The sequence below is a fragment of the Antechinus flavipes genome, chromosome 1, assembly GCF_016432865.1.
Source record: "Antechinus flavipes isolate AdamAnt ecotype Samford, QLD, Australia chromosome 1, AdamAnt_v2, whole genome shotgun sequence".
Lineage (NCBI taxonomy): Eukaryota > Metazoa > Chordata > Mammalia > Dasyuromorphia > Dasyuridae > Antechinus > Antechinus flavipes.
Genome location: NC_067398.1, coordinates 660,503,681 through 660,514,501, shown reverse-complemented (window position 1 = coordinate 660,514,501; position 10,821 = coordinate 660,503,681). Strand labels below are relative to the sequence as shown.

At 41.6% G+C, this 10,821-nt stretch overlaps 1 protein-coding gene across 1 annotated transcript in view; it reads left to right on the top strand.

Moving 5' to 3' along the window:
• The first annotated feature begins 533 nt into the window (after positions 1 to 533).
• The window catches only part of UHRF1 (ubiquitin like with PHD and ring finger domains 1), a 42,184-nt gene continuing 31,896 nt past the window's right edge, over positions 534 to 10,821 (top strand). Inside the window, exons 1-2 of the mRNA XM_051971834.1 lie at positions 534 to 613; positions 2,724 to 2,886. Coding sequence (XP_051827794.1) covers positions 2,734 to 2,886 — 153 coding nt within the window. The 5' untranslated portion in view covers positions 534 to 613; positions 2,724 to 2,733. The remainder of the gene's footprint in view (positions 614 to 2,723; positions 2,887 to 10,821) is intronic.

The window sequence follows — 10,821 nt, the reverse complement described above, 5'->3', positions numbered from 1 at the left end:
CCCCTGGTCCCTTTTCTTTTCGGGGTCTTTGTGTGGGAGTGGAAGGAAGGAAGCGGGTCATCTTGGGAATGTCTAGGGGGGGTTGCTTGTGTCAAAACAGGACCAGATGGTCACCCCTACGCCCCCATCCACCCCCAAGTGATGGGACAGGAGAGGGCTGTCTCAAGTTCGGAGCTGAAGCCAAGGAGCCACAAACATGGGGAGCTCGGGTTTCGTCTTTGCTGGCCCAGGTCCAGTTCCTAGCGGGGCCTTTGCTGGGACTGTGCGGGTGGCAGTGCCTACTTCTGCACTGGCCAGGTCCCAGCAGGAACAGGAGCAAAAGCAGCAGCGGTAGCGGCAGAACTACCTGGTGCCGCTGCAGTGGCCCCGCTGCTCTCGGCTCCCCCACTTAGCTGGCGCCTCGCAGGCTCTCGGGTGCAGGAGGGGAGGGGCAAGGGGCCCCGGATGGGGCTGGGGGGCGGAGGAGGCGGGCCACCTCACCCCTCTTTTTTAATTCCCGCCACGAGGCGGCCAATCAGGGACTGCAACCCCGGGCTGGGGTTTTTCAGCGCCAAGCTACAAACCGGGGCTTTCGCGGGAAATTGCAGAGCAGCTGGGAGCGCCGCAGGCGGAGGTGAGTTGTCTGTCACAGCTCCGGGCTACACTCTCTGGACTGGACGTGCATTTTTGTTTTTTCTGGGACTGGACTGATGATAGCGCAACCCGGGAACTTTATAAGTGGGAATTCCTCCTGGAATTCCCGCGCCCGGAGATCGGAGGAAACTCTGGGGGCTGAAAGTTACTCAAGTCCCGGGCAATCGGGTGTTTATCGAGTCCCCGCCGGGCGAAGGCTGCATTAGCCGGGGCAGCTCTGGTGCCATCCCCCGGGGGTCCGATTCCTCTGCCGCTGCCGCGCACTTGCCAATTTTATGCAGCGGCTGTCTTAACTGGGGCAGTGATTAAACGGGGCTAGAATGAGGACCGGCTAACTCCGGAGAGCCGGAGATTGGGAGAAGAAAGGACTTGAATGAGGGGCCTTGTTCTGCATACTTCCAGGGCAAAGGCAGGACCCTCTAATATGCGCTGTAAGCGTGGTGGCCCTGCCTTAGTCTAGTTTTCAGTTTACTGACAAGGCCCATGTGGTACTGAAGTTGTTTGGGAAGACGGCTTCCCTGGGTACCAGCAATACCATGTACCCCTGAGCATCCGGCACCACCATCAGAACTGGCCTTTCCCGGGCGCTGCCCAGACTCCAGTCCGTGGAGTCCTCCGAGGCTTCAGTGTTTTCTAGGACCCCAAGAAAGGGCTGCTTGGCCCACTGTATTTTGGGCCACCCAATTCTGCCACCCATCTTGGGGTCTGGAGGCTTCTCTTTATTCTTAGGGAGACATCCAGGATCTTCTGCTATGGGTGGGCAACCAGTGCTAAGCGACTTGAGCATCCACCACCTCTTTCCTGTGGGATATCTAATGCTAGGGGCCTTTTAGGGTGAGCATCGAGCAGTAGTGCCCTTTTGGGGGGCATCACGCCCCAGCTACGGCGGGGGTTCTTGTGCCAACCGTCTACCGTGGCCAAGCTTCCATTGCTATTTTTTTGGGGGGCATTCGGGGCCAGGTGCCATCACAAGGGGGGGGGAGCTCCACTTGCCTTCTTTAGGAGTCATTTAGAGCTATAGCCCTTGTGGGGGCGGGTACCACTATTTAGTGTTTACTGCTCCTTGGGTGCCAAGGGCGTAGTAAAGTAGTTTCAAAGCCTTGTGTCTGTAGCACTAGCATCCCACTCCCTATCCCCAAGCAAATGATGGCTCATTTGCATGATATCGCGGGATCGGGACTCTTGGCGAAAGTGCGAATTTCAATTGTGGCGCGGAGAGCAACTTCGCGCGCCATTGCTAGTTGACACCGCCTTTCCCTGGGCCTCTTCCAATGGGATTGAGTGGGGCGGGGCGTGTAAGGCAAAGTTAGCCAATAATGAATGCGGAGGCTTCGGGACTAGACTGAGGGGAAGTGGGTCCGTAGTGGAGAGGCATGGGGGTGAGGGCGGGGGCTAGGTTGAGAGCGTTCATTGATTCTCTCTCCCATGGGGGGTTGGGGGACGGAATGCGCGCGCGACCTTGGAGGGCGGAGGGGGGAATCCATGGTGGGATCGGGCGAGCCTGGGCAAGCTGGCTAGAGACCACCTCAGCTCGCGCCGGCCCGCGAGCTGGGACCCCTCCCCAGGAGGTGAGTCCTGGGCGGGTCAGGGGCGGGGCATACCTTGCGGAAGACCCTGAGAGGACAGTACGGGTGGGGGCAAGGCATGGGACCCGCCCCCTAAGCCTCCGGCTGGGGGGGGGGAGTGAGACCCCCGGGACTGCCCGGGCTGGCGGGCGGGGGGGGGGGGCGGTGAGTGGGAGCGCTGACCCTTTCTCAAATTCCCCGCCTTCTTTTCCTTTTCCCTTCTTCCTTCCTTCCTTTTTCTTTACTTCTATTTTCCTTTACTTCTTTCTCCCACCTTTCTGTCCACCTTTTGTCTTCCTTCCACTATATTTTTCTTCCTTACCATCTTTCCATCATTTTCTGCTTCCCTCTTATTTTCTTTTTGCTTTCCTTTTTTTACTTTTCCCCTTTCCTTGGATCCTCTTTTTTCTTATCGTTTCTTTTTCTTCTTGTCCTTTTCTCTTCTCCTTTCCTCTTACACTTTCCTTCTTTCCTTACTCTTTTATCTTCCCTTCCCTTCCTTTTTTATTTCCTTCCTTTCCACAGAGCTACCAACATGTGGATCCAGGTTCGCACCATGGACGGCAAGGAGACCCACCGGGTAGACTCTCTCTCTAAGCTCACCAAGGTGGAAGAGCTAAGGTTGAAGATCCAGGAAGTGTTCATGGTGGAACCAGGGAGACAAAGGCTTTTTTATCGGGGCAAACAGGTAAACTGCCCTTCCCCCCTCTGACTTTTTTTTCCATCGAGAGGCCTGCAAAGGAGGAACCTCTACAATTGTTACCTCTGCCTCAGTTTCCTCATCGGTAAAATGGGACTAATAATAGCACCCACCTCTCAGGGCTGTTGTGACGATTAAATGAAATGACAATTGTAATGCCATTAGTACTGTGCCTAATAAATGCTGTATAAACTATTATCATTATCATTATTGTTAGAGGTATCTAAATGAGGCAAAAAAAAGTAGTAGGGTCAATTAGAATTTGAGTTTCCCTAAAGCATTTGTGATTTGCTTTCCCCTCCCCCTTCTAAAAGTCCTTTTTAATCCCTTGTCCCAAAGAATTCTTTCTGTGGTGTACAGAACAATTTTCACGGTCAATTAAGAGTTAATGAAGTGTCTTTGAAGGAAAACTACCTTAATAATCTAGGAGTATAAATGAGAAAACCTTTGCTCTCTATTGAGATCAAAGTATAATCAAAGGGTGTGTTCCCTTGTCTTAAAAAAAAAAACAAAAAAAACGGTCTTGGTACTCTGTGCCAAGGAATTCTAGGAAGAAAGGGAACTTGAGTTTGCTGTAAGAGTCTGAGATGGTTCCTTAAATTGATTTTTTTTTTTTTAACAAGATTTAGGCAGTAAAGGTATCACATTTGTGTTGGTGGGAGCATGAGCATAGGGGAACATGGATAGTCAGCACCACTATAGTAGAGTTGAATAAGTTTGTCAGCTAAATGCCCGCCTTTTTTTTTTTTTTTTCCTTCACCCTTTTGACTTAGAATGCAAACAGGATTATGCTGCCATCTAGCGATTAATGAATTCCCAAAGCTTGGCATGGATTCTGTGGTGACTCCCTATTATTGGAACTAGGACTAAGTGATTCATTTCTCTTTCCTCCTGGAAGTACAATTTCAAAATGCTTATGAAAATGGCAGTGCTAAGAGAAAAAAGTTTTTCTTCATTTGAATATTTTGTTCACCATTGGCATGTTAATTTGCATCATTATTTTTAAATTTTTTTGGGAAGGGCATTATTTCTGTTTTTGGTACTAGTGGTCTCACCTGAAAACCTCTCCCCAAGAAAGAGATGGTTAAAACAAAATCGCCAGTTCTGACAAGCATACCTGATAACTGGACATTTATGGTTTTCTGTCTTTCAATTGGCTTCTGTCAAAAAAGAAGCTATTTCATTATTGTTTGTAATCCAAATTCAGGAACCTTTTAGAGTTTTCATTAATTTCAAATGCTTCCTTTCATTTAAAGTTTTCATTAATTTCATATGCTTTGTTTTATTGAGTTTTCATCATGGTGGTTATTATGACTATTCTCCTTTCAGTTCATTTGTTTTCTCTGATTCTTGGTCTGACATTTGTCACAGTTCTTTCTTTAACATCACAGTGATATTCTTTAATTGACCTACCTTATGATCTATTCAATTGTGCCAGTGCTTGGTAAGTAAAAATTGATATATAAGTAGTGGGGTACCAAAATATACTGGTGGTTTTGGCTCGCTCTTCTCTCTACTGTATTCCTTTTGATTTATCTCTTTCTATGACATCTTAAATTATCATCATCTGGACTATTAGCTTGATATTAGGAAGGATGTTTTATCTAAACTTTGTTATTTCCCCTAGCCCTTGACACAGTCTGCATAAGTGGGTGCTCTTGTTGTTTGCTGAGTTGATATTGTGAACCTGGTTTTGAATGGATCCTCTTATTAAAGGATCCATTGTTGACATTTTGTTAAAAGTCTTGTCACAGGTTATAGCTTCAATTATATTTCAGTTTCTCAAGAATCCATAATTTATTGGTGAGGGTATTTTTTCCATTAATCCCCAGAAGCCCTCCTGTCTTATGAGGTGATTTTCCTTAGTTATTTGGTTGAAAAGTTTATACTGCTGGCTAGTCTTCTGATGATATGGCTATCTGAATTTGGCTGGTCCTTGGGCAAAGAATTCATCCTGCATATGAGATGTCTGTGTAGTTTTTATAGCTTGGTTAGCACCTGAGAGTGGCTGTGGTGAACTGATAGGCCCCTTACTCCAATACAGTAGTAACTTCATGCAACAATGAGGCATCAGAGAGTACTATGGAGAATGTTCAGCTGTATTTCTGTGTACAACACAATTTATCCAGCTTTTCACACTGGTCAAGTTGAAAACAAAAATGTTTTCACTGTTAGAGGTTTTGTTGTTTTTCTCATCCTCTTCTTCCCTTGCTAGAAAGTATCAGAATAATGCTAAAAAACTCATGATTTGGGGGTGGGTAGGTGGTGTAGTGGATAGAGCACTAGCCTGACTAGGCTCTGACTAGACTAGGATAGAGCACTAGGAAGACGTGAGTTCAAATGTGCTTATTAGTTATGTGACCCTGGGAAAGTCACTTACTCCGAATTGCCTCCTCTTCCCAAAATTAATTCATGATTTTGTTAGTATTGTTATTCTCTTCACTTGTGCAAATAGCAGCCTTTCTCTAGACAGTCTAGATCTGACTGAAACGGTTCATCCACTGGCTAGGCCTCTGCTAAGACTCTGCATTTCTCTAGATAGAATGTCAAATGAGAAGAAAGTAATCTGTTACAGATGGACCAATGAACTCAGTCTTTCCAGCTTGCTAGGAACTACCAGAGCTTATATTTCTGTGATGTAGCATAGCCTTCAGGAGCTTGGATTTATCTGTCTTTAAATGGATGGTAAAGTTGGATTTGAATGGATTCTTCAATCACTGGGAGTACAAGCATTTAGATGATACTGTTTTTTTCATAGTTAATTTCAAAATAGCTTAGAGTTTACATATTTCATTCATTCTACAGATAATTTATTAAACACCTATTCTGTGTGAGGCACTGGAGAAATGAAGGGCTTTTGTTCCACTGGGTACTATAGAAGTGTGGTGTAAAGTTGTGTGGATATATGTGTATGTGTGGGTGTTTGGCTGGGGCTGGGAGAGAGAGTGGGGAGAGGAGGGATTAAAGAGCAAACTGGAAGGAGGTCACAATACCTGAGCTGAATCTCAAGGGAAAAAAGGCTTCTTAAAGGTGAGGATGAATTTTTCCTATAATAGATAAATGGTCTTCCAGCTTTTATTTAGAGATTTCCAGCTTCGGGACAACCCACTCATTACCTGCCCAAAAAAACCATTCTGCTTTTGTAGAGCTCTCATTGTTAGGAAGTTTTTCCTTATTGGAATCAGATAAATCCTGTGTCTTCCTTTTAATACTACTTGTGTTACATGGGACAAGTCACTTAGGCATTAATTTCCTGATCTGTAAAAAATAAGGAATTTTAGACTAAATGATCTAAGATCCCTTTCAGCCCTAAATTTATGCTCCTAAGGTTAGATTTGGCTCTTTGAAATTTCTGTCCATTGGTTCTAGTTGTACCCACTGGGACCAAGAAGAACAAGTCTAATCCTTCTTCCATGTAATGGCCCTTTAAAGTATCCCTTAAAGATGGAGTCCTCTTGTCCTTTCTCAGCTTCCTGCAGGCTAAACATTTTGATTTCTTTGAACTATACCTCATATGGCTTGCACTGAAGGCCCTTCACTAGCACAGTTTTTATTCTTCTCTATTCTTTCCAGTTTCTCAAGACCTGTACCAAAATTCGCTGCCCAGAACACAAAGAGCAATAGTCTTAGCACAGCAAACATCAAATGATCTCTCCTTTGGTCTGACCACTGTGCTTAATGTAAAACTAAGATCATATTAGATATTATAGCTCATAATTATATTGAAAAGGGTATATGTGTGTGTCAAGGAGATAAAGAAGCATTAGAGATGATGCTGAGATTTCCATTCTGGAAGAGTGGGAGGGATGATAGTGCCAAAGGTAGAAGAAAGAGGAGGTGTGGGGGTGGAGGGGAATGAATTTAGTGGAGAAAAATAAAATGAACAATTGACATTTATATAAGTCCTTTAAAAAATGCTTTCTATGTGTTATCTCAGGGAAAGTTAGTTTTGGATTAGTTTGAGGTGCCAATTTGGTTTTGTGCTGCATTTATTCAATAGGTAGTAGAATTTGTTCTACTCCATGGAACACTCCATGTAGTTCTGGGAGGGAAAATTTTGAGCTTTCCCCCCCCATCCTCCCCACCCCCATGTATCATACATATATTCAAAATATATATAGGCATATATATATGCCTATATATGTGTGTGTGTATGCCTATATGTTTATTTTATATCTATATGTGTGTATTTAGGAGTCATCTGTACAAATGCTGAATTTAATTCATGGAAAGCAGTTTAAGAATAGGTAGATGGAATTTATTTGATGCAAAAAAAGAATTGCTCAGTTTGTAAAAATATAAACCATAAAAATATAAATCCTCTGGTATGCATATAGCTTACAGATTTTGGAGTTATCATGGCTTTGAGGAAGTTGTCTTATAATATTGTTTAAATTCACCTTCAGAGACTCCATTCTCTCCCATAAAAGGGAAAATACTTGTGCCACCTATCTCATAGATTGTTATGAGGAAAATACTTTTGAAAACCTTAAAATACTATAGAAATGTGAATTATTATTAGAATACTTTTGTCATTTCTGCTTCCTACACAGGTATGATTTTTTATTTTTTTATTTTTAGAGCTACTTAGAATCCAATTTGAAATATCATTTTGGAGGCACTAAAAAGGGAAGGAAATACCTTTAATTAGGTTCATATGCTTTCTGTGATTACATTAATTGGGGAATGTGACATGTCAGGACTATTGTCTGGTTTGGGGGGGGGAGGAGTTTCTTTTTTCTGGTTTTGGTTTTTGAAATTGAATTTCCTTATCTTGCCCAGGCTGAAAGTGAAGGGGCTGGTCAGAGATTGGATCTCTCTTCAGATTTGCACAAAAGCTTTTCTCTGCCCCTTTTTTCCCATTTGGCCTAGTTTGGTTTTCCTTGGAACCATTCTAGTGGCACTTTGCTCCATGGGGTGTCCCCAAGGACACTATCCAGAGTAGATGAGGTTCAGCCTTCCTGCAGCTCAGAACTTCCAAACTCAAGAGATCCATTAGTGTTGGCCTCCCCAAGGCCAGAAACTCAAGATATGTGCCACCTTGCTTCGATTAACTATTAGAAAAATTAGAACAGTAAATTCATAAGAATGTAAGTATTTAGGAAAATCCTGAAACTTCTCTTTTGTATACTTCTATTAGGTATAAGAAATAAAATTTATATTTGCTAGAAAATTGCAGTGTTAAATACCTCAGACTTTCTCTTTCCTTCCTCCCCACTTTTTTGTGGTATGTTTCAAATGGTATTTCAAACTTTAAATCCATTAATGTTTGAAACAAAATATATTATTTGATTTTGATACCTTGTGAATTATGGGCATATCATTTTGGACCCATGTTTTTATTGTTATATATATGTATAATATTACTCTGAACATTTTTGTGCATAGGAATACTGAGCCTTTAATAAGTATACTAATGTTTCATCAATCTTCATAGCCTATTGTGGGTTAATTGTAAGTGTTTTTTGAAGTAAATGCATTTACAGCACTGCATACTACCTGTCAAATAATTTTTCTTGGAGGCTTTAATATACCAGTACTCTTAGGAAGTGATAGCTATTTTAAGGGGGGAGAAGCTTGAGAAGCGTCATCTTCTCTTAAGGTTCTACTTTGTGGACATTTTAGGAGTAGGAGAGCTGAACTTGATTCCTTCTCTAGCTATGGAGGCTCTGCTATAGAGAATCCTTTTTGTTATTTTGCTCAGATTTATATTTTGGTAACAACTTGTTGGGATTGATTGCTGAATAGATCCCTAGGGAACCCTAGTCTAATTCTGTTCTTTTATTTATTTTTTAATCCCACATTTTTGTAGCTATCAATAGGGTTGTTAAAAATTTTAAGTATTAATCTGTTTTGTTTTGACACAAGCAAACCCACCTCCTCACCTCACATTCCCTGAAACACAGTTATATGCTTTTAACCAGACAGAGAAGATGTCTCCTTTAACTTTAAAAAATCTGGGACTGATTTTGGCAGTTGTACTTGACTAGAGTTTTGTTGCCTCCATGTTGTCCTTGTTTACTTTGTTGCACTGCTGTATATTGTCCTTGTGACTCTTTTTTGTTGACTGTATCATTTTAAATACGTCTTTCCATGTTTCCTCTGAAATCCTCGTTGTTGTCATTCTTTATAGGGGAATAATAGCCTATTTCCTTCACGGGTTGTCAGATGTTGTCATTCCCCTACTGTTGCGAATTTCTTTGCTGTAAATTATGCTGATCGGAGCATTTTGAGATAGGTTATGTTCTAGTTGTTAATTTCTTTGAAACATATTTTTCTACTGATGGAATATGTGGGTCACAAAATATAGATAGATCAGTAACATTTCTTGCTTAATTCCAAATTGTTTTATAGAACTGGTAAACACATTTACAAACCTTATCATAAGCATGTGAATCAATGGTTTTGATTTCTCATAGCTTCTCCAGCACTATCCATTGCCTCATGTTTTTATATGTGAAAAAACTAAGGCCCAGAGGGAAACTTGATTAAAGTCACATAAGTATTATGGAGCAGATCCAGGATTGGAACTAAGTCATCCTCTGACTCCTGATATCACTTACTTGTTACTACACTGTGCCACAGTTTGTGTGACTTTTATAGCCTGTTGAGGCTAGATGTTTGGGCAAACTTGTTAGCTAAAAGTGGCTCTTCAGACATTGTTTTGTATATGACTGAAATAAACTGGTGTGTGAATGTCTGTTGGGATATTGATGTGCAGGCATTTTAAAAAGCCCCTTAGAAAAGAGACAGTCTTCTATGTCTTCTGTATTAAACCTGTGTGTCATATTGAGTTCACATAGTTGTGGAAAGGTAATGAAAACTTCAGTTTCCTGTATCTGCTTGTCTTGCTAAGCAGCATCCCAAATTGGGTTCCTGCAAATCCTGAATATGTTTTAAGCTATTAGAGGTTAGGATGCAAGGGTGTAAAATATGACCACCATGAGAAAATCTGGAAGGGTTTTCCTGAGAAATAACTTGGTAGAATGAAGATAGAGTTGAGCTGTAGTCACCCTAGCTTGTGGACTTCAATTTCTTCATCCCTGTGTTGGGAGTAAGAGTTCTACTTCCTGCCCCTTTTCACCCCTGCTCCCCCTGATTTAGCGCTCTTTTTTTGGGAAGTCTCAGTTTGTGGGTAAAATTTGATGTGGTTTTAGCCTAAAAAAAGATTTGGAGAAAGCAGGATGTATATCTTTTAAATTACTTGATTGGCCTGCCAGTGTTTTTTCACTGTACTCATGCCATAACCTGTTAGGCTGATTTGTTTACAGAGATGCCTTGATTTGTGGAGCTAGAAGACCCTGCAAGAACCACATAGTCCAACTATTTCATTTTACACATTGAGGAGATTGCATTTACTGAAGGTGGGGTTTCTAGTTATTATTCGTTAAGAACCAACATTTCTTGAAGTTTATCTTTGATATGAAACTTTAGCAGGAGCTGTCCCAAACAGTTTCTCCTAATTTTTACATTTAAAGGAATGAAGCTGCTTCTTCTAGGCTTTTCATCTTACTTACTTCCATCTTAGTTCGAAAGGATTTTAATTTTAATTTTAAAAACACATTTTTAGCTAAGGCATTAATGTTATTATTCTATTTAAATTTTTTAATTAGGGATTTAAAAAATAGTTTTTATTTTTTGTTCAGCAATTACCATGTACTTTCATATGCAAAGAACAGAAAAGGACCCTTGTTTGTAAAGTTGAATATTATAAATAACTTGCTTTTTAAGGGAAAAAAAGCATATAGTTCCATATATTCTAAAGCTGTCCCTTTTGTCTGTCTCCCTACAAATTCTCTTCACTGTTTTTAAAACCATTCAATGACCTTTCTTTTTCCTTTTTTAAAAACTTGTCCCTTTCTCCCCCAATTTCTTCTCCCCATTTAAGAAAACTACCCAAACCAGGGATAAAGTCTTTGCTCA